The 27,574-nt window shown below is 42.6% G+C and overlaps 1 protein-coding gene across 4 annotated transcripts; it reads right to left on the bottom strand.

Moving 5' to 3' along the window:
- Nucleotides 1-1,081: 1,081 nt before the first annotated feature.
- Nucleotides 1,082-27,574, bottom strand: LOC110529731 (kinesin light chain 1). 4 transcript variants are annotated; one of them, XM_036985221.2, is made up of 15 exons: nucleotides 26,533-27,574; nucleotides 20,703-20,763; nucleotides 16,224-16,503; nucleotides 14,973-15,212; nucleotides 12,327-12,402; nucleotides 11,727-11,955; nucleotides 10,764-10,851; nucleotides 10,445-10,546; nucleotides 10,004-10,177; nucleotides 9,550-9,649; nucleotides 9,250-9,296; nucleotides 9,025-9,104; nucleotides 8,080-8,188; nucleotides 5,496-5,660; nucleotides 1,082-3,608 (listed from the first exon to the last, which is right to left on the bottom strand). In XM_036985221.2, exons 1-15 carry the CDS (start codon nucleotides 26,621-26,623, stop codon nucleotides 3,495-3,497), a joined length of 1,956 nt encoding a protein of 651 aa, XP_036841116.2. In that variant the 5' UTR covers nucleotides 26,624-27,574; the 3' UTR covers nucleotides 1,082-3,494. The 4 variants fall into 4 exon arrangements, with proteins under 4 accessions (XP_036841116.2, XP_036841117.2, XP_036841118.2 ...); XM_036985222.2 differs by having other exon boundaries at nucleotides 9,025-9,092; XM_036985223.2 differs by lacking the exon at nucleotides 20,703-20,763 and having other exon boundaries at nucleotides 26,533-26,733.

Here is a 27,574-nt window from a genome sequence, read left to right as displayed (position 1 = left end):
TCGTGAAACATGGGACCAACACTTTACATGTTGCGTTTATATTTTTGTTCAGTGTATTTTCAAACCCCAGAGCCAAGATTGGTAATTTGACTGTATTATATGAGCTCGCTTGCGCTGAGGTGGTAATATCCGAAGTGTGTCCTTAAAAGTGCCCCAAAGTGCCAATTTCCAGTATGGGCCTGGTGGGGATATTTAAGAGCAACTGAATGCTGGTCTTAGTGGTAACACGGTTGGTAATGGCATGGATTTTGACAGCGGAAGCGCAGTCAGCCTTGACGCACATGGAACAAGAGCTGTGCTTTTTGCTTTTTTTGTGTGCTTTTTGTGCCTTATTCCTCGTTTCCCCCCCCCCAATTTCGTTTAATTTGATTAAAAACCAAGCATAGCATCCCCTCTCAATGAAGGCTGTTTTTTTATGTCATACCCAATACATTCGCCAAGTGGTCAAGACTATCGATTAAGTGTTTGGTTTATGAGACCGCTTTCAAATAAATCTTAATCACCAATAAATCTTAAATCACCAGAGCTTTGTTAAAATATCAAATTTGTCAAAACAGTGAATACATCCTGTGCAACGTCACACCTACAGTATGTAGGGTATTACAGCGCATTTTATTATTTGGGATGTGCGTTAAAACTCCATACATGTAGGCTATAAAGGCCTAACCATCTTGGAACGAGAGCTGAGACAATCCGGTGAAACTCATATTTAGAAGCATTTAAGTTATTTTCCTGTAACAATGGCTTGTTTTCCATTTCATTTGATTTAAAAAAAACAAGCCCCTATAGTAGGCCACCCTTACCCTAGTATAACGAAAGCTGTTTCAACAGCAATGTGTCTACTGTATTTTTCTTATCCCGGCCATGTATTAGCCAAAGAGCCTATCCATAAAACATTTCTAAAATGTATACTTGTGACTTTTGCCAATATTCACAATTAACATACGCCTACCTGCAGTGCATAACATATGGCTTGTATCCATTTCCAAAGACCACCTCTTGTCCAGTTGCCAAAGACTCGCTCCTCCAAACACAGGCTATTCAACATTTTCAGTACTTTAACGCTGTATCGACAGTAGGCCAAGGCTATATCTTGTTTATTGAGAACATGCCTCACACATACAATACAATTTACGGAAGACTAGTATTTTTTATTTGCGGATAAGTGCGATGCATAAAGGCCTATACTCATTGAAGCTAATTACAACAATCTTGACTGTCAACACTCCAAAGATATTGAGCAAACAGTGGATTTTTTTTAATAGTGTTGCTATCACTAGTTACTGTTGCCTATGCTATTTAATAAACTGTAGTATCAATCCACAATCGACTAGGATGAGAATATTCTGTGCCCCTAGCCGAATTGGAGTTGATGACAACGCAATAATATACAGATTTTGCGAAAAATGCATGAGGTATTAAGCCATGGAATGCCTTGATTGGCCAGTGAGCGGCCAAGCCCTCATTACACCTAAAACTTGTCTATTCGTCAAAACCCAGCCCTTTCGGCCTTCTGCCAACTATTGTGTTCATTACTGCTGTGAAAATAGCAAAAATATTTCTGACACACCCCTGGACCTATAGCACTATGCCAGCACTTAGATTTACCATTTGCATTAGGTTTCTTAAAATAACACCCTCAAACATGAACTATTCTTGTGATTGGGCACACCTCTTTGACCTGTGTGCCCTGAGTTAGTCCAAAAAACTTGACTGCTGACATGCAAAACATTTTGGGACTGTATTAACTGGACTAATTAAAAAAATACCGAAATATAGTTTTTCAGTGGATTTTTCCTTTATGGCCAGGTTTCAATCTTAAGCATTACAGCCTGCTTGACGCTTAACGGTTGATTCCAATTGAGCTCACATCTGCAGCGTTTACCTTGAATGAGATATCTGTGAACGTGATTGATTTGATCTTTCCATGACAGACTGACCAGGTAAATCCATGTGAAAACTATGATCCCTTATTGATGTCACTTGTTAAATCCACTTCAATCAGTGTAGATGAAGGGGAGGAGACCAGTTAAAGAAGGATTTTTAAGCCTTGAGATAATAGGGACATGGATTGTGTATGTGTGCCATTCAGAGGGTGAATTGGCAAGACAAAAGATTTAAGTTTGTTTAAACGGGGTATGGTAGTAGGTGCCAAGTGCACCGGTTTGTGTCAAGAACTGCAACGCTGCTGGGTTTTTCACGCTCAACAGTTTCCCCTATGTATCAAGAATGGTCCACCACCCAAAGGACATCCAGCCAACTTGACACAACTGTGTGAAGCATTGGAGTCAACATGGGCCAGCATCCCTGTGGAACGCTTTCGACACCTTGTAGAGTCCATGCCCAGACAAACTGAGGCTGTTCTGAGGGCAAAATGGGGGGGGTGCAACTCAATATTAGAAAGTTGTTCCTAATGTTTGGTATACTCTGTGTATATTTAAATGCAACTACGATGTGAAATTCTCTACTTTTTTCATCCAGCAGGTGTTTAAAAATCACATGAAAATCACATGAAAATGTGCACAACCTGGCTCTTAAACATTTCTACCATTTCTACAGTTTTTACAGAGAAATGTTCACATATAAACAAGACATTAAATGAAACGTAAATGAAGGGGTTGAGAATGTCAGTAGCTTGAGCCAAGTCATGTCTACTACATATATAAAGGACGTCACGCTGCTTGCTTAGCGAGTACCGCTTCCCCTTGATCGACTCATATCGAGACTTCCAACTCAGGACCTCTGCCCCGCAAACACACGTGACCTCCCTCCTGAAGTGTTCTAACCTGTCGCACTATTGAAAAGGACTTTTCCAATGGCACAAATAGTGACACTTCAGGTTAAGGAGTGAGTTTTACAGTTCTCCCATTTGCTACACATAGACAGATAATCAAAGGGCGCATCTCATTAGTTTGAGAAACAAGCTTGAGCTACCGTTACATTACCAATACCCAGGTGGTGCAAATATGGCTGGCATAGAATAAGGCGATGGTACTGTATCAGAATCTCACAATGCTTTAGGGTTGGGACGGTAATGGCCAAGCTTTCCATCTACAGCTTTGTTCAGTCCAGTCATGTTGAAAGGGAATCAAAAGAGTACCAACAAATGGAAGCTAAGGGCTAGGATTCAGTCATTGTCTTTCAACAGGTGGCGCCACTCCTACTTCTTCGACTGTTAGTCCCTCTACCGATCAGTGCAAACAAAAGTTATGCTATCTGATGTAAGACAATGGGGTTCTATTTGAAACAACCACATCCCAGGCGCATAATCACTGTATTTCAGAAAGTATTGCATTTAGTAATATGGCCCTGCTTTTTTCCCCACTAGGTTGTATATTGTTTATACCTATCCAATGCTTTCAGATCTACAAGTGCCTGGGGGTTAGGCATTGTTAAATTGAGGCCTGGGCCTTGGTGCCCCATACATGCCCACTGCCCCGCCCTCTGTTGTGGCAAGGGTGTGAACTGTGAAGCCTAGTCAGACATGGGACTGGTTAGCCAGGGTTTTTGTCCCCCTTCAGTCGGCGGACGAGCTTCTCGCTGCTCCGTCGAATGGAGGCGCGCAGCTTACTGAAGGAGCTGCTTCTCTTCAGGGAGCCACGGTCATCCTACGGGGAGAGAGAGCAAGGGAGGGTTACACACACATGCTCACCCACATGTATGCATGCAACTGCTCGTACACATGTATGTATGCACATGCTCACACACCACACGCACATGCTCGTACAGACACAAACACACACACCAGTTGGGGCTGCTGAGGGGAGGACGGCTCATAATAATGGCTGAAACGGAGCGAATGGAATGGCATCAAACCATGTGTTTGATACCATTCCACTCCAGTCATTACCACGAGCCTGTCCTCCCCAATTACACACACAGGCCCAATTGTCTGTATACATGTACATATACATCATGCATACTCTGGGTAGGGCTATACAGTCACACTGTAGGCAGCACATACTTTTATAGACTAAGCGTTTTCACAGGCTGCCCAATTCTGATATTTTTTCCACTAATTGGTCTTTTGACCAATCACATCAGATTTTTTCACAGCAGATCTTTTTCACAGCTGATCCAAAGACCAATTAGTGAAAAACAGATCAGAATTTCGCTGCCTTTGTAAACACAGCCTAAGCAGGACGATCTGGATTTAAACCAAATAGCAAAATTAGAGCAGTTGAAGGGAGAGCAGCTCATAGTAGAGCTGGAATGGAATGAATGAAATTAATGTGTTTGATACCGTTATATTAATTATGTTCCAGCCATTACAATGAGCCCGTCCCCCGATTTTAAAGTGACACAACAAGCCACTGCTGTCTTCACTGACATTTTCGACCTCTCCCTGACTGAGCCTGTAATACCTACACTACAGTTCAAAAGTTTGGGGTCACTTAGAAATTTCCTTGTTTTTTAAAGAAAAGCAAATTTTTTGTCCATTAAAATAACATCAAATTGATCAGAAATACAGTGTAGACATTGTTCATGTTGTAAATGACCATTGTAGCTGGAAACGGCAAATTCTTAATGGAATATCTACATAGGCGTACAGAGGCCCATTATCAGCAACCATCACTCCTGTGTTTCAATGGCACGTTGTGTTAGCAAATCCAAGTTTATCATTTTAAAAGGCTAATTGATCATTAGAAAACCCTTTGCAATTATGTTAGCACAGCTGAAAACTGTTTTGCTGATTAAAGAAGCAATAAAACGGACCTTCTTTAGACTAGTTGAGTATCTGGAGCCTCAGCATTTGTGGGTTCGATTACAGGTTCAAAATGGCCAGAAACAAAGAACTTTATTCAGAAACTGGTCAGTCTATTCTTGATCTGAGAAATGAAGGAGATTCCATGCGAGAAATTGCCAAGGAACTGAAGATCTTGTACAACGCTGTGTACTACTCCCTTCACAGAACAGAGCAAACTGGCCCTAACCAGAATAGAAAGAGGAGTGGGAGGCCCCGGTGTATAACTGAGCAAGAGGACAAGTACATTAGAGTGTCTAGTTTGAGAAACAGACGCCTCACAAGTCCTCAACTGGCAGCTTCATTAAATAGTACCCGAAAAACATCAGTCTCAACGTCAACAGTGAAGAGGCGACTCCGGGATGCTGGACTTCTAGGCAGAGTTGCAAAGAAAAAGCCATATCTCAGACTGGTCAATAAAAAGAAAAGTTTAAGATGGGCAAAAGAACATAGACACTGGACAGAGGAACTCTGCCTAGAAGGCCAGCACAGCTCATAGTAATAAATGTCTGGAATAGATTGAAGGGAATGGTATCAAACACGTGTTTAATGTGTTTCATACCAATCCATTTATTCCATTCCAGCCATTACTATAAGCTGCCTTTCCTCACCACGGAAAAACTTGACTCGAGTTGAACTTTTGACGGACAAAAACGGACAATTGATGATGAATGCATATACACGATTTCATCCTTGCTCATGAGTCTCTGTAACCGTAGCCTGAGCGGTAGAGAATTGTGCTCTTCCTCACCCCATTCCATTCCAGACTGAGTCTGACCTCCTCTCCCCCATGTAGGCCACTGTCGTACTTCACTGTGATCACCTCAGAGGTCAGGCTCTCACTACTGCTGCATTGGTGATCCATGGCCGTGCTGTTGCTGGAGGCCTCTGCAGCTAGAACACACCGCTTCTGGCTCTATACACCCACAGACGCACACACAGATGAACCCATGATTGCATGAGCGGGCCTAAACTCAAAAGCATGCATACACACAAATGCATAAACACACACACATCTCATGAACACATACAACATGGAAACACACAGCAATACTACTAATTGTGGGAGGATAAACACATCCTGGCCATTCCCTGGCCAGGTATTTCCTAAACCTTCACATTTCATCAGTATTAATAAGTCACTTGCGGGTGAACTCGTTTCCTACTTGTAGATGGTTACGGTTGTATGTATTAGATCATTTCTCACAATCAAATGCCGACCGCATTATCTCCCAAGAGAACTCTCCTCCGTTATTGTCACAGCCGTGTATATCGCCCTATAAGCGGATACCAAGATGGCCATCAAGGAACTTCACTGGACTTTATGCAAATTGAAAACCATATATCCTGAAGCTGCATTTATTATAGCTGGGGATTTTAACAAAGGTTATTTGAGAACAAGGCTACCTAAATTCGATCATATCTATTGCAGTACATGAGCGAGTAACACGCTTGACCATTGCTACTCTAACTTCCGCGATGCATACAAGGCCCTCCCCCACCCTCCTTTTGGCAAATCTAACCATGATTCCATTTTGTTACTCCCCTCCTATAGACAGAAACTAAAACAGGAAGCGCCTGTGCTTAGGTCTATCGAACGCTGGTCTGACCAATCGGAATCCACGCTTCAAGATTGCTTTGGTCACGTGGACTGGGATATGTTCCGGGTAGCCTCAGATAACAGCATTGACGTATATGCTAACTCCGTGAGCGAGTTTATAAGGAAGGGTATAGGAGTAGCCACTGTGACTATTAAAACCTTCCTTAACCAGAAACCGTGGATTGATGGCAGCATTCACATAAAACTGAAAGCACGTACCACCGCATTTAATCATGGCAAGGCAACACGGAATATGGCCGAATACAAACAGTGTAGTTATTCCCTCCAGATTACAAAAAGAAAACTATCCCCGTCGCGGACATCGATGTCTTGCTTCCAGACAAATTAAACAGCTTCTTTGCATGCTTTGAGGACAATACAGTGCCACCGACGCGAACCGCTACCAAAGACAGGAACAATGGAGGCCAAGGTAACTGAACTAAATGACCATCGCCCTGTCACACTCACTTCTGTCATCATAAAGTGCTTTGAGAGACTAGTCTAGGATCATATCACCTCACCTGTCACCTTAGACCCACTTAAATTTGCTTACCGCCCCAATAGGTCCACAGACGATGCAATCGCCATCACATCTACATACTGCCCTATCCCATCTGGACAAGAGGAATACCTATGCAAGATTGCTGTCCATTGAATATAGCTCAGCATTCAACACCATAGTACCCTCCAAACTCATCATTAAGCTTGAGTCCCTGGGTCTTGACCCCACCCTGTGCAACTGGATCCTGGGCTTCCTGACGGCCCGCCGCCAGGTGGTGAAGGTAGGAAACAACATCTCCACTCCGCTGGGGCCCAACAAGGGTGCGTTCTCAGCCCCCTCATGTACTCCCTGTTCACCCACGACTGCGTGGCCATCCACGCCTCCAACTCAATCATCAAGTTTGCAGACGACACAACAGTGGTAGGCATGATTACCAACAATGATGAGACAGGAAGGCAAAATGATCATCAAGGACAATAACCAAGCAAGCCACTGCCTGTTCATCCCGCTTCCATCCAAAAGGCTATGTCAGTACAGGTGCATCAAAGCTGGGACAGAGAGATTGAAAAAGAGCTTTCTCTCAAGGCCATCAGATTGTTAAACAGCCACCACCAGCACAGAGAGGCGGCTGCCTAACTACAGACTTGATATCATTGGCCACTTTAATAAATGGAACACTAGTCACTTTAATAATGCCACTTTAAGAATGTTTACATATCTCGCATTACTTATCTCATATGTATATACTGTATACTGTATCCTTCACTATCTATTCTTTACTATCTATTGCATCTTAGCCTCTCTGTCACTGCTCATCCATATATTTGATATTTCTATATTATCATCCCATTCCTTTATTAGATTGTGTGTATTAGGTTTTGTTGTGGAATTTGTTAGATATTAGGTTTTGTTGTGGAATTGTTAGATATTACCTGTTAGATACTGCTGCACTGTCGGATCTAGAAGCAAAAGCATTTTGCTACACTCGCAATAACATCTGCTAACCATGTGTATGTGACCAATAAAATCTGATTTGATTTTTATAGGAATTTCATTATGAACAATACATTCATGTGTACCATACTATAACTGAACACTTGCCTTTTTTTCCCTTCCTAAAAATAAATCTAAACTGTAAAAATAAATCAAGCAAATAATAATAAAAGTTAAATAAAACAATTATATTAAGTTAAGTAATATATATATAGATTTTTAAATGCAGACCAAACCTACTTGTTTAGGGGTGTGAATGGCCGCCGCCTCCACTGTCTCTGCTGCCTTCAGTTTGCCCTGTCGCCTGTAGAGGGCTCCCAAGTTCCTCAGGGTGTTGGTAATGGTGGCACTGCACGGGGTCAAAGGTCAAGGGTTGTGTAAGCCAGGTAATATTCATTAGTGTACACCATAGCAAAACCTTTTACAACAGAAAACTAAAACAAGTCTTTCTTGTTGGACAGTTTCAGGTATTCCTTCCCCGTTTCAGCCTGTTTTCTTTCATTTCATGCCTAATATGAGCCTAATGGAGTAGGACAAATTTTCCCAGCCTTAGGCACAGATCTAGGATCAGCTTTCCCGCCCCAAATCCTTACCTTAACCATAGGGAGGGAGAATGAGAAACTGACCATACATCAGTGACTCAAGGGACAAATTCAGCATACTCAGTTAGAAAACTACTGGGTAGATGGTGAATCTTAAAAAACAATGTTTTACTAGGCAAGTTAGTTAAGAACAAAATCTTGTTTACAATGAAGGTCTACCAAAAGGCAAAAGGCCTCCTGCGGGGACAGGGGCTGGGATTTAAAATAAAAATAAATTAAATAAAAAAATAGTACAAAACACACATCACGACAAGAGAGACAACACTACATAAAGAGAGACCTAAGACAACACCATGGCATGGCAGCAACACATGACAAGACAACATGACAACAACATGGTAGCAACACAACATGGCAGCAGCACAAAACAGGGTTTCTTGGGCACAGACAACACAAAGGGCAAGAAGGTAGAGACAAAAATACGATATAGGAATGACTTCTTGGTAAAGTTGTCTCTAGATGCTGATCTTGAGTCAGTTTAGTTTTTTCCCCACTAATGGTTAAGGTTGGTATTAGGGGAGGGGAAGCTGATCCTAGAGCTGTACCTAGTGGAAATGTCACCCGGAGCATGGAGATGACTGACCTGTCCACTTTGCGAGTTCTGTCCCAGCTACCTTGATCTCCTATAGACAGGCCTTCTCTCTGTCTGCCCTGAGGAGCACACTTTTAGGAGAATGGTGAATAATGGCTCAGTTGGTTAGAGCATTGGTTGCTGTGCAGGTTATAGTCCAGTGTGGGCAAATTGTTTACTATGGTTGTAGTAGGTGAAATGAGATTTGATCAAATATGAGGGGCTGAGTTTGCTCACCTGTTCCTCCCTCTCCTCTGCCTGCATCCAGATGGACTTGACCTCCCCTGTATCGACAGATAAATAAATACACAGACAGACAGACAGACAAGTTAACTGGTGTAATGGAACCAATAGAATAGCCCCCAAAGTGCAAACCCACCCATCCAGCATGCAGGCTAAGTGAAACACAGCACACCTCAAGGATTTGAAAGAGTTAAAGTACTATTTCAATCCAGGTATGGCTGGGAACTAGAGGCATTTTCCATACTGTTTTCAAAATAAAAACTTGAATGGAAGATGTAAATGATGGGTCCTTACCATTTGTATAGCCACTGGCCTTCTCGTGGGCATGGGTTAGGATCTCTTTGAACAGCACTTCTGCTTGTTTAAACTTCCCCTGCTTTAGGTAACAGGAGGCCTAAGAGAGGAAGGGAGATACAGAGAGGGGCAAAAAAGTATTTAGTCAGCCACCAATTGTGCAAGTTCTCCCACTTAAAAAGATGAGAGAGGCCTGTAATTTTCATCATAGGTACACTTCAACTATGACAGACAAAATGAGAAAAAAAAATCCAGAAAATCACATTGTAGGATTTTTATGTTCTTTCAAAATGGAGTTCTAGCCCAGGCACTGTTTGGGACTAGATGCTAGTGTCCCGGTATTTTCCTTTCATCATTCCAGCACACTTCTATCAACTGTGATGGATGCTTAACCAAGCCAGACCATTAAAACTCAGCTCAGCTCAGTAGTGTGGAAAGGGTACCAGACTCTCACCAGCTTGTTCTTGGTTTTAGCCATGTTGGGGTCGTCGGGGCTAAGCCTGGTCTGGTAGATGTCCAGGGCCCGTTGGTAGTGCTGCTCCACCTCTCCATATTTCCCCTGGTTCTGGCACAGCAAGGCCAGGTTGTTCAGCTGCTTGGCCACGTCAGGATGCTCCTTACCCAGTATCTAAATCAACAGGGGTTAGGAGTTTAGGGTAGGATGAGCTATTTAGATAAATGCAGACACACAGGCACACACACAGTTTACATTTACATTTTAGTCATTTAGGAGACACAGACTGACCAGGTGAATCCAGGTGAACGCTATGATCCCTTTATTGATGTAAACTGTTGAATCCATGTTTTATTATAATTTTTACACACACACACACACGCACGCACACACACACACACACGCACACACACACACACACACACACACCTAGTGACCCACCTTCTCCCTAATCTCCAGCGCTCGTTTACACAGTGGCTCTGCGTCTTTGTACCTCCCACTCTTCCCATAAAGCACAGCCAGGTTGTTGAGTGTAGCAGCCACCTGAGAGGAGGGTAGGGGACATTAGACACAGGGTCAGTGACACTCACACAGCCGCTAGGTCAATGACGTCTACAGTGACTAGTAGCTGTCAGCCTTAGGATTGGAAGGGGAAGCAGGTATGGGAGCAACACAACAGTGGGGTCAGGGACAAACACACACAAACACAAAGTTATGGTCATACACACACATAGACACAAAGTGATGGTCATACACTCACCGCCGGGTGGTCCCTGCCAAGGGTCCTCTCCCGTACCGCTAGCGAGTCATTGAGAAGGTTTGCTGCCTCTTTGCACTTATTCTGGTCCCTGGAAGGAGAGGGGTGGAGGGACTGGTTACTAGGGTATCGCCACGGCAACCTCAGGGTAAAACCAGGGTTAGGGTTGGCAGATCTTGGCTGTTTTCAACAACAACAATGGTTCCCATCATGTGAGAAGAGTAACTGACAATTTATCATGTTAAACCCGAATGCTTTCACTGTCAAACATTAGGCTGGGATTGGGCTGCAGAGTTGGTGGATCGTGCTTTGAATTAAATGGTGTGGCTGGCAGGTAGGATTTCCACACTAAATCATACAGACAGAAGAAAAAACAAACATTTGCGCCTGGCAGCTATTCCAAAAAAGGCGGAGCCCATGTCCTTATAAACTTCCTGCATCATAATGTGCTTCAACACTGAAATTTGACACCTGATATTTTTACTCTATTGGAAGCCACTGCTTCTTTGAAGTTTAGAACCTGCTAGCCCATTGCCATCTGTGGGAAAGCTAGGTGCCCCCTACATGAGGAATGCACAAAGCTGGATCAATTACTTAGCTCATGTTAGCTGTTGTCTATTCAAAAGTAACATAATCCTAAATCGATGGTACCATAACGTTGACCAATTCGTTTTGGGAAAAATAAGTAAATATTGATATTCATATTTAGTCAAATATGACTGGAAGACCATAAGAGCACTCATTGAAGGATACATAACTTCAGTGTAATAAAGACAATAGGCCTATGTTGTCATCACTATGATATGTTTTATGTTCTCTGATCAGATTCTTTCCATTACAAACACTATCCCGTCTTAATCTTATCAAACTGGTGGAACAATATCTCATCGGAGAACATAACTGAATATAACGCAGGATCGTTCCTGTGGTCCGTCATCATATTCTCCGGCATCCCGCGGGGCTCACCTGTAGACTAGGGCCAGAATGTTAAGCATGGTGGCCACATCTGGGTGCTCATGTCCGGAGGTCTTCTCCAGGTCCTCCAGGGCCTGTTTGCAGAGAGGCACGGCCACCTCGTAGCGACCCTGCGAGGCGTACTGGATCACCAGGTTGTGGAGCGTACGCAGGCGGTCTGGAATCTCGTAGCCACCCTGGTTGGCGGCAGCCATCGCCACATTGCTACTGTGCTGCTGAACTGAAGGGAATATGGAGTCTACCTTATTTAATGGCATAGAAATTGTGACTATTATCTCTACCGCTAGTTTACTAGCTAGTAATACTAGCTAGTAATACTAGCTTCTAATACATGCAACAAATAATTTGTGCCACTGACAAAATAATACCACCATCACCATTACAACAATTAGTAATTGTACTATTGTCGTTAGGGGAATAAAATGTATTTTGTTTTTATTTTGTGACTATCATTGCTGTTACTGTTAGTGTTTCACTGTGCCAGAGAATGTTTGAAAGCTACATAGTAGGCCATTCTGATACTGAATACGATTCTAGTTTAGATTACAGTAATAATCCCGGTCTCTAATCCCCTGCCCACCCAGTGCTTACCGCCATGGCCCTGGTTCTCCTCTTCGTCATTGCGTAAGAGGTCATCCAGTGTCTCCTTGCTGGAATCCATCTCTTCCTGGTGAGTAAAGCTAGGGTTGTATTATCACTATTGTTAGCGCACACACAGCTAACAAGAATTGTTCCTAGAACATGAGGTTAAGTTCTCACTCCTGTCTGACTGAGAAGAAAGCCCAACAAAACTTTATGGGAACATATCAGGTGATTCATGTTCTGGATACATTGACAATGTGGAAGAAAAACGTCCCTGTTCATGTCATCACCCCACAATTTTTTTTGGACTGTCCTGGAATGGTTTTGCGAGAAAATAAGTTGTTAGAGATGCTAGAATGCTATCTGTAACATTGATTAATTGTTCTGGGAACCAAAAGTTGTTGGCTTGGCATGCATTCACACATTCTGTGGCACTGTTGAATCCATGCTTGTCTCCAAAAGTCTCCTCTTTAGTACCTTGACAGAAACTCTGGCTTCTTCTGTGCCTTCTGTTATAGCATGGATCCCACTGCTGCCACCAAAAACCATTAATCAAAATGTCTGACCTGCATTTGAGTATAAAGTTCTCAAACATGATCTAGGAAATGTTGCTGTCTGTAGGGACTTAAATCCCAGTGGCTCCCAAGTGGTGCAGTGGTCTAAGGCACTGCATCTCAGTGAAAGACATGTCACTGCAATCCCTGGTTCAAATCCAGGCTGTATCACATCTGGCTGTGATTGGGAGTCCCAGAGGTGTGTTATCTGGGTTTGGCCTGAGTAGATTGTCATTGTAAATAAGAATTTGTTCTTAACTGACTTGCCTAGTTATATAAGGGTTCATACAGTGCCTTGCGAAAGTATTCGGCCCCCTTGAACTTTGCGACCTTTTGCCACATTTCAGGCTTCAAACATAAAGATGCAACTGTATTTTTTGTGTGAAGAATCAACAACAAGTGGGACACAATCATGAAGTGGAACAACATTTATTGGATATTTCAAACTTTTTTAACAAATCAAAAACTGAAATATTGGGCGTGCAAAATTATTCAGCCCCTTTACTTTCAGTGCAGCAAACTCTCTCCAGAAGTTCAGTGTGGATCTCTGAATGATCCAATGTTGACCTAAATGACTAATGATGATAAATACAATCCACCTGTGTGTAATCAAGTCTCCGTATAAATGCACCTGCACTGTGATAGTCTCAGAGGTCCGTTAAAAGCGCAGAGAGCATCATGAAGAACAAGGAACACACCAGGCAGGTCCGAGATACTGTTGTGAAGAAGTTTAAAGCCGGATTTGGATACAAAAAGATTTCCCAAGCTTTAAACATCCCAAGGAGCACTGTGCAAGCGATAATATTGAAATGGAAGGAGTATCAGACCACTGCAAATCTACCAAGATCTGGCCGTCCCTCTAAACTTTCAGCTCATACAAGGAGAAGACTGATCAGAGATGCAGCCAAGAGGCCCATGATCACTCTGGATGAACTGCAGAGATCTACAGCTGAGGTGGAAGACTCAATCAGTCGTATATTGCACAAATCTGGCCTTTATGGAAGAGTGGCAAGAAGAAAGCCATTTCTTAAAGATATCCATAAAAAGTGTCGTTTAAAGTTTGCCACAAGCCACCTGGGAGACACACCAAACATGTGGAAGAAGGTGCTCTGGTCAGATGAAACCAAAATTGAACTTTTTGGCAACAATGCAAAACATTATGTTTGGCGTAAAAGCAACACAGCTGAACACACCATCCCCACTGTCAAACATGGTGGTGGCACCATCATGGTTTGGGCCTGCTTTTCTTCAGCAGGGACAGGGAAGATGGTTAAAATTGATGGGAAGATGGATGGAGCCAAATACAGGACCATTCTGGAAGAAAACCTGATGGAGTCTGCAAAAGACCTGAGACTGGGACGGAGATTTGTCTTCCAACAAGACAATGATCCAAAACATAAAGCAAAATCTACAATGGAATGGTTCAAAAATAAACATATCCAGGTGTTAGAATGGCCAAGTCAAAGTCCAGACCTGAATCCAATCGAGAATCCAATCTGTGGAAAGAACTGAAAACTGCTGTTCACAAATGCTCTCCATCCAACCTCACTGAGCTCGAGCTGTTTTGCAAGGAGGAATGGGAAAAAATGTCAGTCTCTCGATGTGCAAAACTGATAGAGACATACCCCAAGCGACTTACAGCTGTAATTGCAGCAAAAGGTGGCGCTACAAAGTATTAACTTAAGGGGGCTGAATAATTTTGCACGCCCAATTTTTCTGTTTTTTATTTGTTAAAAAAGTTTGAAATATCCAATAAATGTTGTTCCACTTCATGATTGTGTCCCACTTGTTGTTGATTCTTCACAAAACATACAGTTTTATATCTTTATGTTTGAAGCCTGAAATGTGGCAAAAGGTCGCAAAGTTCAAGGGGGCCGAATACTTTCGCAAGGCACTGTATTTATTTTTTAATTAATGCTGAGAGAGCAAGTTTATACTAGTCTAGCAATATACATATTTCTTTTTTACAATTCCTGATGGCTAAATGGGGTGGATTAATGCCTGTAAGTTTGTTTTTGATCTGATAAAATGTATTTATGCTTTACTTGAAATCACTTGAAAATCTCTAAATAAACTGTGATGGCGGTGACTATTGACTCACGGCGGACGAAAGGTCATCGCCGTCGTCATCATATCGCCGGAGGCAGCTCATGAACTCCAGGTGCTTCCTCTCCTCCTCCAGCTGCGCCACACTCTGCTCGCTCTCCTGCAGCCTCCACTGTGCCCTGGCCAGCTCGTCCCGCAGCCACTGGTTCTCCTGGCACAGCTGCCTCACCTGAGCACGCAGCTTCTGCTTCTCCGCCTCCACCATGCTAAGGTGGGCCGACAGTGCCAGCAAGACCTAGGGAAGGGGAGGTAGGAAAATAATTATTGGAAAAGACAATATGGCCGCCAGTCCACCCATCACTTGCATGTGAATGTCCGTTCTCGTAATTCTATTTCTATGGGGGAAAACCCAGATAGGCCTTTAACCTGAAACTGCATAGGTTTTTCTTACCATGTCTTGCCTTATGGTTTGTTCAAGACAACTGGGAAATCAGAAAATAAGAGGTAAAATCATGACGTTAGGGATCTTTAGGTTGGAAAGTCGGAAAGAGGCCCGAGTTCCTAAGTTGAAATTCCGAGTTGGAAGACCGTTCAAAACTATTTTTCCCACTCTGTGCTAGTTTTTCCACAGTTCCTAGTTGTCTTGAACGCACTGAAGTCGGAAGTCAGAGATTTTTGAGTTCCGAGTTCCCAGCAGTTTTTAATGCTGCATTACTGTGGCTGACATCAAGCAAGTGTCATCTGACCTCCCATGACATGACCTCAACCCTAACTTGATACATACTGACAATACTATGCAAATTGCTCTAAGCTAAAGAAAGCTTACCCCAGCTGCCACAAGCAGTACCCTTAACCTCTGACCTCGGTCAGGTCCATCAGGCAAAACAGAAGTGAAACAGGAAACAAAGTGGCTAGCTACAAATTGAAAAACGCGTTCTCCTCCTCACAAATGTTAAGATAGACAAAGAATAAGAAACAGATATTCTTGATCCAAAATCTGAGCGCAGTCCCACATGTGATTTTGACTAAGAGACTGAAACATTAACTTAAGAGTTTTGGCATATAATGTACCATAGACATCTGACCTGCACATCACCCACATAGGCTGCTACAGCCACAACGTGTTTGTGCATTTTTTATTCCTGCCACATGTATAAACAAAATAATTGAATAAAGAATTTTACTTTTCTACACAAGAGATATCCTACAAATGTCAAAAATGTTTTTGCCCTGCAGACATTTATTACATCAGCAGCATCTGTTCTTCATCTGCAAATTGCAATGATTACAATTCAATGTATCTGACCTGCGCTTCGCCCAGCCCAAGCTCTAGGGTGTCCAGCGAGCGGCGGATGGCCCTGGCCTTCTCCTGGGCAGGGCTGGGCTCCTCGTGGTTCTGGCTCCCCTCCACCTCCAGGCAGTGCAGGCTCCCCAGTAGGCCCTCCAGGAGAGAGTGGTGCTCTAGTCTCAGGGCCTCCATCCCCTGGATCACCTGCCTGGTCTGGCCCAGCATCTCCTCCTGAGTTGTCCTACGATCACCCAAGACCCTCTGTGGTGCCACCAAGGCGGGTGCGTTTTCATACATCCTGGGGAGGGATGGAGGGTGGGGAAGAGAGGACATGGCGAAAAAATTTTGGGATTAGGTCCTAATTCAATTAAATTAGAAATAGATTGTGTAGAATAACCCCATTTTCTCTGGGCTTCGAGGGCTGCAGCACTGCTGGTTTTCATCCTTCCCCTCTTATCTGGGACTGATTCTGACCTGGGACACCAGGTGAGTGAAATCTGTGGGAAATCCATGTCAATTCATTAACTACAGATGCAGTATTTTATGCACACTGCACAGCATGTTGCACTCACCTGGGTAACAATCTGTGAGAGAAAGGCAGACACAAAATCATTTAATTTCCTGGTGATGATGAGGATGGGTTGCATTTGTTATTTCTTTGTAATGCAGTCAAATATTTTTCCCAATGTCATTTGGACCCAGGAGAGTGCAGCATGCTGTGCTGATGTTGTGCTGATACCCCTGATGTAAAACAGTTGGCTGTTAGTGCTGTACATGATCAATCCAGGAAGCTCTGTTATCACACACCAAGTGTAATGTAAGATGATCAGAGTTAATTTTGGCAGTAGTTATTCTACTGTCTTCTTTATTTTCCCCTTGTGTTGTCAATTAATAAAATGACATTCTCTTTGCTGCGAGAACACACAAATTAATCATTTTCCGGCGCCGACAGAGATGGCCGCCTCGCTTCGCGTTCCTAGGAAACTATGCAGTTTTTTGTTTTTTTTACGTGTTATTTCTTACATTAGTACCCCAGGTCATCTTAGGTTTCATTACATACAGTCAAGAAGAACTACTGAATATAAGATCAGCGTCAACTCACCATCAGTACGACCAAGAATAAGTTTTTCGCGATGCGGATCCTGTGTTCTGCCTTACAAACAGGACAACGGAGTGGATCCCATGCAGCGACCCAAAAAAACGACTCCGAAAAAGAGGGAAACGAGGCGGTCTTCTGGTCAGACTCCGGAGACGGGCACACCGTACACCACTCCCTAGCATTCTTCTTGCCAATGTCCAGTCTCTTGACAACAAGGTTGATGAAATCCGAGCAAGGGTAGCATTCCAGAGGGACATCAGAGACTGTAACGTTCTTTGCTTCACGGAAACGTGGCTCACTGGAGAGACGCTATCCGAGGCGGTGCAGCCAACGGGTTTCTCCACGCATCGCGCCGACAGAAACAAACATCTTTCTGGTAAGAAGAGGGGCGGGGGCGTATGCCTTAGGGCTAACGTGACATGGTGTGATGAAAGAAACATACAGGAACTCAAATCCTTCTGTTCACCTGATTTAGAATTCCTCACAATCAAATGTAGACCGCATTATCTACCAAGAGAATTCTCTTCGATTATAATCACAGCCGTATATATCCCCCCCCAAGCAGACACATCGATGGCTCTGAACGAACTTTATTTAACTCTTTGCAAACTGGAAACCATTTATCCAGAGGCTGCATTCATTGTAGCTGGGGATTTTAACAAGGCTAATCTGAAAACAAGACTCCCTAAATTTTATCAGCATATCGATTGCGCAACCAGGGGTGGAAAGACCTTGGATCATTGTTACTCTAACTTCCGCGACGCATATAAGGCCCTGCCCTGCCCCCCTTTCGGAAAAGCTGACCACGACTCCATTTTGTTGATCCCTGCCTACAGACAGAAACTAAAACAAGAGGCTCCCACGCTGAGGTCTGTCCAACGCTGGTCCGACCAAGCTGACTCCACACTCCAAGACTGCTTCCATCACGTGGACTGGGATATGTTTCGTATTGCGTCAGATAACAATATTGACGAATACGCTGATTCGGTGTGCGAGTTCATTAGAACATGCGTTGAAGATGTCGTTGCTAGAACGATTAAAACATTCTCTAACCAGAAACCGTGGATTGATGGCAGCATTTGTGTGAAACTGAAAGCGCGAACCACTGCTTTTAATCAGGGCAAGGTGTCTGGTAACATGACCGAATACAAACAGTGCAGCTATTCCCTCCGCAAGGCTATCAAACAAGCTAAGCGTCAGTACAGAGACAAAGTAGAATCTCAATTCAACGGCTCAGACACAAGAGGCATGTGGCAGGGTCTACAGTCAATCACGGACTACAGGAAGAAATCCAGCCCAGTCACGGACCAGGATGTCTTGCTCCCAGGCAGACTAAATAACTTTTTTGCCCGCTTTGAGGACAATACAGTGCCACTGACACGGCCTGCAACGAAAACATGTGGTCTCTCCTTCACTGCAGCCGAGGTGAGTAAGACATTTAAACGTGTTAACCCTCGCAAGGCTGCAGGCCCAGACGGCATCCCCAGCCGCGCCCTCAGAGCATGCGCAGACCAGCTGGCCGGTGTGTTTACGGACATATTCAATCAATCCCTATACCAGTCTGCTGTTCCCACATGCTTCAAGAGGGCCACCATTGTTCCTGTTCCCAAGAAAGCTAAGGTAACTGAGCTAAACGACTACCGCCCCGTAGCACTCACTTCCGTCATCATGAAGTGCTTTGAGAGACTAGTCAAGGACCATATCACCTCCACCCTACCTGACACCCTAGACCCACTCCAATTTGCTTACCGCCCAAATAGGTCCACAGATGATGCAATCTCAACCACACTGCACACTGCCCTAACCCATCTGGACAAGAGGAATATCTATGTGAGAATGCTGTTCATTGACTACAGCTCGGCATTCAACACCATAGTACCCTCCAAGCTCGTCATCAAGCTCGAGACCCTGGGTTTCGACCCCGCCCTGTGCAACTGGGTACTGGACTTCCTGACGGGCCGCCCCCAGGTGGTGAGGGTAGGCAACAACATCTCCTCCCCGCTGATCCTCAACACTGGGGCCCCACAAGGGTGCGTTCTGAGCCCTCTCCTGTACTCCCTGTTCACCCACGACTGCGTGGCCACGCACGCCTCCAACTCAATCATCAAGTTTGCGGACGACACAACAGTGGTAGGCTTGATTACCAACAACGACGAGACGGCCTACAGTGAGGAGGTGAGGGCCCTCGGAGTGTGGTGTCAGGAAAATAACCTCACACTCAACGTCAACAAAACTAAGGAGATGATTGTGGACTTCAGGAAACAGCAGAGGGAACACCCCCCTATCCACATCGATGGAACAGTAGTGGAGAGGGTAGCAAGTTTTAAGTTCCTCGGCATACACATCACAGACAAACTGAATTTGTCCACTCACACAGACAGCATTGTGAAGAAGGCGCAGCAGCGCCTCTTCAACCTCAGGAGGCTGAAGAAATTTGGCTTGTCACCAAAAGCACTCACAAACTTCTACAGATGCACAATCGAGAGCATCCTGACGGGCTGTATCACCGCCTGGTATGGCAACTGCTCCGCCCACAACCGTAAGGCTCTCCAGAGGGTAGTGAGGTCTGCACAACGCATCACCGGGGGCAAACTACCTGCCCTCCAGGACACCTACACCACCCGATGTTACAGGAAGGCCATAAAGATCATCAAGGACATCAACCACCCGAGCCACTGCCTGTTCACCCTGTTCACCCCGCTACCCTTCATCCAGAAGGCGAGGTCAGTACAGGTGCATCAAAGCTGGGACCGAGAGACTGAAAAACAGCTTCTATCTCAAGGCCATCAGACTGTTAAACAGCCACCACTAACATTGAGTGGCTGCTGCCAACACACTGACACTGACTCAACTCCAGCCACTTTAATAATGGGAATTGATGGGAAATGATGTAAATATATCACTAGCCACTTTAAACAATGCTACCTTATATAATGTTACTTACCCTACATTATTCATCTCATATGCATACGTATATACTGTACTCTATATCATCGACTGTATCCTTATGTAATACATGTATCACTAGCCACTTTAACTATGCCACTTTGTTTACATACTCATCTCATATGTATATACTGTACTCGATACCATCTACTGTATCTTGCCTATGCTGCTCTGTACCATCACTCATTCATATATCCTTATGTACATATTCTTTATCCCCTTACACTGTGTATAAGACAGTAGTTTTGGAATTGTTGGTTAGATTACTTGTTGGTTATTACTGCATTGTCGGAACTAGAAGCACAAGCATTTCGCTACACTCGCATTAACATCTGCTAACCATGTGTATGTGACAAATAAAATTTGATTTGATTTGATTTGATTTCAACGTGTTAACAAGAGCAGGGTATTTAGTTTAACTTGAAAACAGCAGTATATTTTGTTAAACCTACCTTAAATTGAGAATTGGGAGACAGAGAGACGCTGATCCTAATCCTGTGTTGATGTGAGGCACTGTAAGTACAATGAAGTAGTGTGATGAAAGATTTGTCCACAGCTTAGCCACACCCTATGAGTAAGACAACAAACTAAAATGGCACTAACACACACCCAATTAAATACAGTATTTGGATCGGCAATGAAACATTGTGCATATACTAATACAACACACACACACAAAAGCACTCTCTGTCTCTCTCTCTCAAACTTAGAGCCATTGACTCTCACTCACAAACTTCCACAGAGTCCCAAACTCATCATCTCAAGCTCACCCCGGTCTCGTTCGCAGCTAAAATGAGATATTCCCATAGTACCCTGACCCCCTGCAGAGGGGTCGCTGGCTAACCCCAAGGAATGCTTTTGTGAATGGGCACCGTGGACGGGCCACAACAATGGCCTGACCCACTCATTATACAACCCCTCCCAGTATGATTTGGGGGCAGAGGTTTGAGTCCATCATAATAGGGGGGGTTGTGTGGAGACGGAGAAGGGTGCCGCTACAGACATTTCATAAGAGGAGGGATGTGCAGTCTGCAAATGAAATGTTGTCCTATTTAATTACCGTGGATGGAATATTTTGTTATTCATTGTCCTATAAGATCAGTGGAATATAGTGAAAGACATACCTGAGACATTATTGATTAATATACACCCTGTATAATTGATGGGACCAATGGAATTAAATATGAGATAACACATATTGAAGCCAATCCATACACATCATAAAAAAATGAATATCCTCATGTGGCTAACTGTGATATAAATACACATAGAGCCATCATAATTTATAGATGTGACATCCCACAGCCACAGTATCCTGGTGCTGCTCTGTGCCAGAGTGTTAGCGGAAGTCCATTGCAAGAGTCATGGTGGCTAATAGATAACATTGTCTTCTCTGTTTCTAGGCTATATAGCCTATTAGTCACCAAAACAAAGAGTTCCATGCCAACTGTTACTAGGACAGCTGGACACCGCCTCTTGAATGAGTGGGAGTGCTCCTGGGCTTGAGGCACAGTGGAGGGCCCAAACTACCTACCGTGTGACGTTCAAGGCAACTAACTGCCTTCGAGAGGAAAGCTCTGTGCATACTCAGGCTGTACAACTGGTGTACCGCGCATTTGACAGAATGGTTGGTTGCGATTTAACGGATACAGTATGTTAGTTACACAACATAACGTTTGTCAGTCTTGAATTTCGGCATGAGAATAGCATGCTATTCACCCGCTATTCGTTTTGAGGGAAGATGGAATAAATGTAGGTGTGGCGGAGCAGTGTCTACAGAATAAGGTCTAGCGAACAAACCCGTTCCAAGTGGAAAAATAATCTACTTCCGATAGAAATGACATCCTTCTCCATGCACTGTCGTTTACAAGTTGATAAGAGCTAGGTAATAAATGAGTAATCCGTTTGGATAAGGGAATGCGAAACCAGTCATATGGCAGCAAACTGAAGCAGTAAAGTTTATGAAATCCTGTACCATTACGCAGAATTGAAATTGTATGGCCTTTTAACTTGCAGGGATGGGCATTCTCGAATGTCTTCATTATAGGCTACCCTGACTTTCTCTGTCTCCTATTTATATCATGTTAAATATCAGTATTGACAATCACTAGGCCTAATAACCAAACAAATTAAAATGCCAATTTACTGTTAGTTCCCTTCAGGTTCCCTACATTATTATTCCATATTGTTTCATTTACCTTCATTTGCTTCCTCTATAAACGACGGCATGGCCATGTGCTTGTTGCTGAGGATCATTAGTAACAGTTGATAATATATATAAAAAAAATGTAGGCTGATTAAATCGTAATGGAGTGGAGCGCAGACCAAGCCGTAACAGTTTGAAACCGACCTATGGCGCAATACTAGGCCGCGTCATCAGACAGTTTCATGGATAGTGCAGGCAATAGACCGGGGAATAGACTACTATTGTACACTATTCCCCTTATTATAATTATATGTACAATAATCTTCCAACCTTAACATGGGTTGAAGAACTGAAAGTGTAAATTTCTTTCATGAGTAAAGGCTCTCGAAACCATTTTTTTTAATGATTCATAAATACCTTTCTAAACCTAAATAATCTATCTAATCTCATTTTTTCTCTACCAATTGATACTGAAACAGAGACGAATGTGCATATATTTCGAAGGTTTTCTTCAATTGATCCCTATTATTCTGAACCTGTACTCTCAATATATTCTAGCGCGTCGACAAAATTCAAACTAAAAGGTGTACCGCATTAAAAGGGATGGTTTAAGGTAAATATACTGAAAACCCCATTGAATTAAACATCTGTTGGCCAGGAAGTGGGAGGGTTTTCAGCGGTTGAATGAAATGTATTCAGAACGCGCAAGGTAGCCACACCTGCAGAGCCAAATAAGGTAAGTCTGAATACCAAAATATTTTAAAACTGGAGGAGAGAGTGTCACTGCCTGAGTTTAAAGCTCTGATAGAAGAAAATTTCATTGACCATTGTAATTGTATTTAATGTATTGTATTGTGCTCTTGTGTTATGTGTACACGCTGACTACTTCCTGCTGACATCTCGCCAGGTGATCCTCAAAACCTCAAGGGTTTTTAAAATAAAGGTTAAATAAAACATATACATATGCCCATCAGGGGCACACTCAGTGTCTTGTCTCACATCTTTATACTGGTTTCATTCTGTAAGCCTCGAATGAACAATGAAGGTCAATTGTTTATATTAATTTTGCTCATTTGGTGAAACAGCACAAATATAATTTAGGTTAGTACAATCATAGTGTGGCACTTAGATCACTGCTATGTGTTGGCCTAAAGACAGTTATTTGACTCATACAAAAGGGTACACCAATTGTCTTTGAGGTGGTTGAATTAATGGAGTGACAGGGATTTAATCAGACCTGCTACATTGGTAAACACACAAAGATTCACCAACCTCGCTTAGAGGAGATAGCTATCCCACAAATGATTCCTTATTCACTGTGCACTTTTTGGTAACCTTGTTCAATATTGAACCAAAGATTCTGATTTCTGGTTCTCAACCCACTCTTTCTCCCCAATGGTACAAAATAAATGGAACTCACAAGTAGATGCATGCATTACACAGGAAGTCACAGCAAGTTATTATGAAAAGTCATGTGAACATATTTTTTTTATGTTGGGGAGAGGGTTCATTTTACTACTGTCAAACAAATTATATTTTATGTCCAGGTTCCAACGTGAATAATATAAACTGTACACAGGTGCCTTGACACCTTACCTAACCAATAATGTTGCTAACTCAATGAACATGCAATGAAAACAGTGGTGAAAGAGATCTTTACCACTGTTGTTCACTGTAAGCATCTCCTAAAAAGGTACTTGTGCCAGGAAGCTACTAGAATGTAGAGAAGAGCTCTGCAATCCTGTTCCTGGAGAGATGCCGTATAGTAGGTTTTCACTCCAACCCCAATCTAGCTCACCTGATTCTAATAATTAGCTAGTTGATAAGCTGAACCAGGTAAGTACAACTGGGGTTGGAGCGAAAACATACAGGAGGGTAGCTCTCAGGAACAGGTTTGTGAATCCCTGATGTAGGCTATGTGCTGTACACTGTATAGTCTATTTGCAATGTCAATGAAATACTTGTAATATAATGGTGGCAAATAGAAAGACATATTTTGTCTTTCATTTCTGCATATAAAACAGGGATGAAGTGAATTGAATAATACTTGGTTATTTGAATAGATCTATATGTATCTTTCTATTTGTATATTATTGTCAGAATATTATTTCCTGTATCAGATATTGATACTTTTAAAATATGGTAATACTTTATCCAGGTATAATGGTTTATAACTTGTTATACAGTTGAAGTCGGAGGTTTACATACACCTTAGCCAAATACATTTAAACTCAGTTTTTCCACAATTCTTGACATTTAATCCTAGTAAAAATTCCCTGTCTTAGGTCAGTTAGGATCACCACTTTATTTTAAGAATTTGAAATGTCAGAATAATACTAGAGAGAATGATTTATTTAAGCTTTTATGTCTTTCATCACATTCCCAGTGGGTTAGAAGTTTGCATACACTCAATTAGTATTTGGTAGCATTGTCTTTAAATAGTTTAACTTGGGTCAAACTTTCAGGTAGCCTTCCACAAGCTTCACACAATAAGTTGGGTGAATTTTGGCCCATTGTTCTTGAAAGAGCTGGTGTAACTGAGTCAGGTTTGTAGGCCTCCTTGCTCGCACACGCCTTTTCAGTTCTGCCCACACATTTTCTATAGGATTGAGGTCAGGGCTTTGTGATGGCCACTCCAATACCTTGACTTTGTTGTCCTTAAGCCATTTTGCCACAACTTCGGAATTATGCTTGGGGTCAATGTCCATTTGGAAGACCCATTTGCAACCACGCTTTAACTTCCTAACTGATGTCTTGAGATGTTTCTTCAATTTATCCACATGATTTTTCATTCTCATGATGCCATCTATTTTGTGAAGTGCACCAGTCCCTCCTGCAGCAAAAAGCACCCCCACAACATGATGCTGCCACCCCCGTCCTTCACGGTTGGGATGGTGTTCTTCGGTTTGCAAGCCTCCCCATTTTTCCTCCAAACATAACGATGGTCATTATCGCCAAACAGTTCTATTTTTGTTTCCTCAGAACAGAGGACATTTCTCCAAAAAGTACGATCTTTGTCCCCATGTGCAGTTGCAAACTGTAGTCTGGCTTTTTTATGGCGGTTTTTGAGCAGTGGCTTCTTCCTTGCTGAGTGGCCTTTCAGGTTATGTCGATATAGATCTCATTTTACTGTGGATATGGATACTTTTGTACCTGTTTCCTCCAGCATCTTCACAGGGTCCTTTGCTGTTGCTCTGGAATTGATTTGCACTTTTCGCACCAAAGTACGTTCATCTCTAGGAGACAGAACGCATCTCCTTCCTGAGTGGTATGACGGCTGCGTGGTCCCATGGTGTTTACACTTGCGTACTATTGATTGTACAGATGAACGTGGTACCTTCAGGTGTTTGGAAATTGCTCCCAAAGATTAACCAGACTTGTAGAGGTCTACAATTTTTTTCTGAGGTCTTGGCTGATTTCTTTTGAGTTTGAAGGTAGGCCTTGAAATACATCCACAGGTACACCTCTAATTGACTCAAATTATGTCAATTAGCCTATCAGAGGCTTCTAAAACCATTACATAATTTTCTGGAATTTTCCAAGCTGTTTAAAGGCACAGTCAACTTAGTGTATGTAAACTTTTGACCCACTGGAATTGTGATGCAATGAACTATAAGTGAAATAATCTGTCTGTAAACAATTGTTGGAAAAATTACTTGTGTCATGCACAAAGTAGATGTCATAACCGACTTGCCAAAACTATAGTTTGTTATCAAGAAATTTGTGGAGTGGTTGAAAAACGAGTTTAATGACTCCAATCTAAGTGTATGTAAACGTCCGACTTCAACTGTAATGTTTTATAACAAGGCTTGCGCTGTGTCTCACTATGAATACATTTCTCAACCAAACTGGCTGTTATTTAGCAGATCATTGAGATTATTATAAGTCATTATAAAGTGGTCATAATATGTTGCTCCTGACAAGTAGGCCTTTTAATGCATTATAACTGCATCATTATGCATTATACCTGAATGCTTACTGAAAATATTTGTGTCATTTTATTTCTAGGGAATTTCATGCATATCATAAAATAATGAACGTCTAGCTTCATCGAGACCACTACACACTGTATAGGCGCAAACACATTCACATAACGACGTGTTACCGGTACGCCAAAGTAGCCTACATTCACTTACCTCCAAATGTGGAGTGGATTCCTTTCGAATAAAGACACTGAGTATCGTCGGTGTTGTCTCTTTGACATCGCTTTAGTGCTGTGGAAAACATCCAATCGATAGCGTATATCGTCCGGCAAAACTCCGTCTACGTGCTCAAATTCGCTCTGGATTCAAAGTGCACACAAACTCAGCCCCGTATCCCCCCCCCCCCCCCCCCCATTTGGGGTTCAAAGTGATTGCCATGGTGGGAAACCTTTGGGGTTATTATTTGTATATTATTTGTATACTAACAGTGTAATTCTTACCTATACAGCCTCTATCAATTGATCTACTGAATATACGCCAACATACTTTTATATTAGCCTCTCATCTCCCTCCTTAAAATGTACAAGTTAGTTTTAATGAATCACTTTTTCTTAACATTATATATGTTTATCAAATCAAATCAAAACTTATTCAGTATATCCTAATCAATAAGAGATCCACATGTTTGCGGAACATCTGCACAGAAGAAACAGTATACAAACTCATTTAAATAACATACATTATTCAGAACTTGTATGCAAAGTTAGCCAAGTTAATGTTACTGTGCTGTGTATGATACATGTGTGATTTTTATTGAGCTGCCCTCTTGGCCAGATCTCACTCATAAAATAGGTCGTCTGACCTCAATGGGACTTCCTGGATAAAAAAAATACATAAATATATATTTTTTAAATGCAGTCCTTGTTATTCCATACCACATTCAAGTAGATTAAAAAAGAGTAATGTTCCATCTGCCTATTTGCTGTTCATTGTTGCATTAAACATGAATTGTCCCTGTGACATAATCTTGTGGATGATAGAAGTATGTGTTCCTTATGGAGATTCCTTCTTCACTCAAAGCTCCACTCCTCAAACACCTGCATTAAAAAAAACTCAGGAAATACAGCACTCACCTGATCTGTACAGGGTAAAGTACATCACAGCACAGTAAAACACAGCTGACTCACATACTGGTTCATTTACTCTGTTCTCTCAGAACTCCATGCTATTGTATGTCTTACACTGCAAAGAATAC

Source organism: Oncorhynchus mykiss, chromosome 8 (genome assembly GCF_057628025.1).
Source record: "Oncorhynchus mykiss isolate SJ-2025 chromosome 8, ASM5762802v1, whole genome shotgun sequence".
NCBI lineage: Eukaryota > Metazoa > Chordata > Actinopteri > Salmoniformes > Salmonidae > Oncorhynchus > Oncorhynchus mykiss.
The sequence above is the reverse complement of the archived record's forward strand: the minus strand, read 5'-3'. Positions and strand labels throughout refer to the sequence as shown.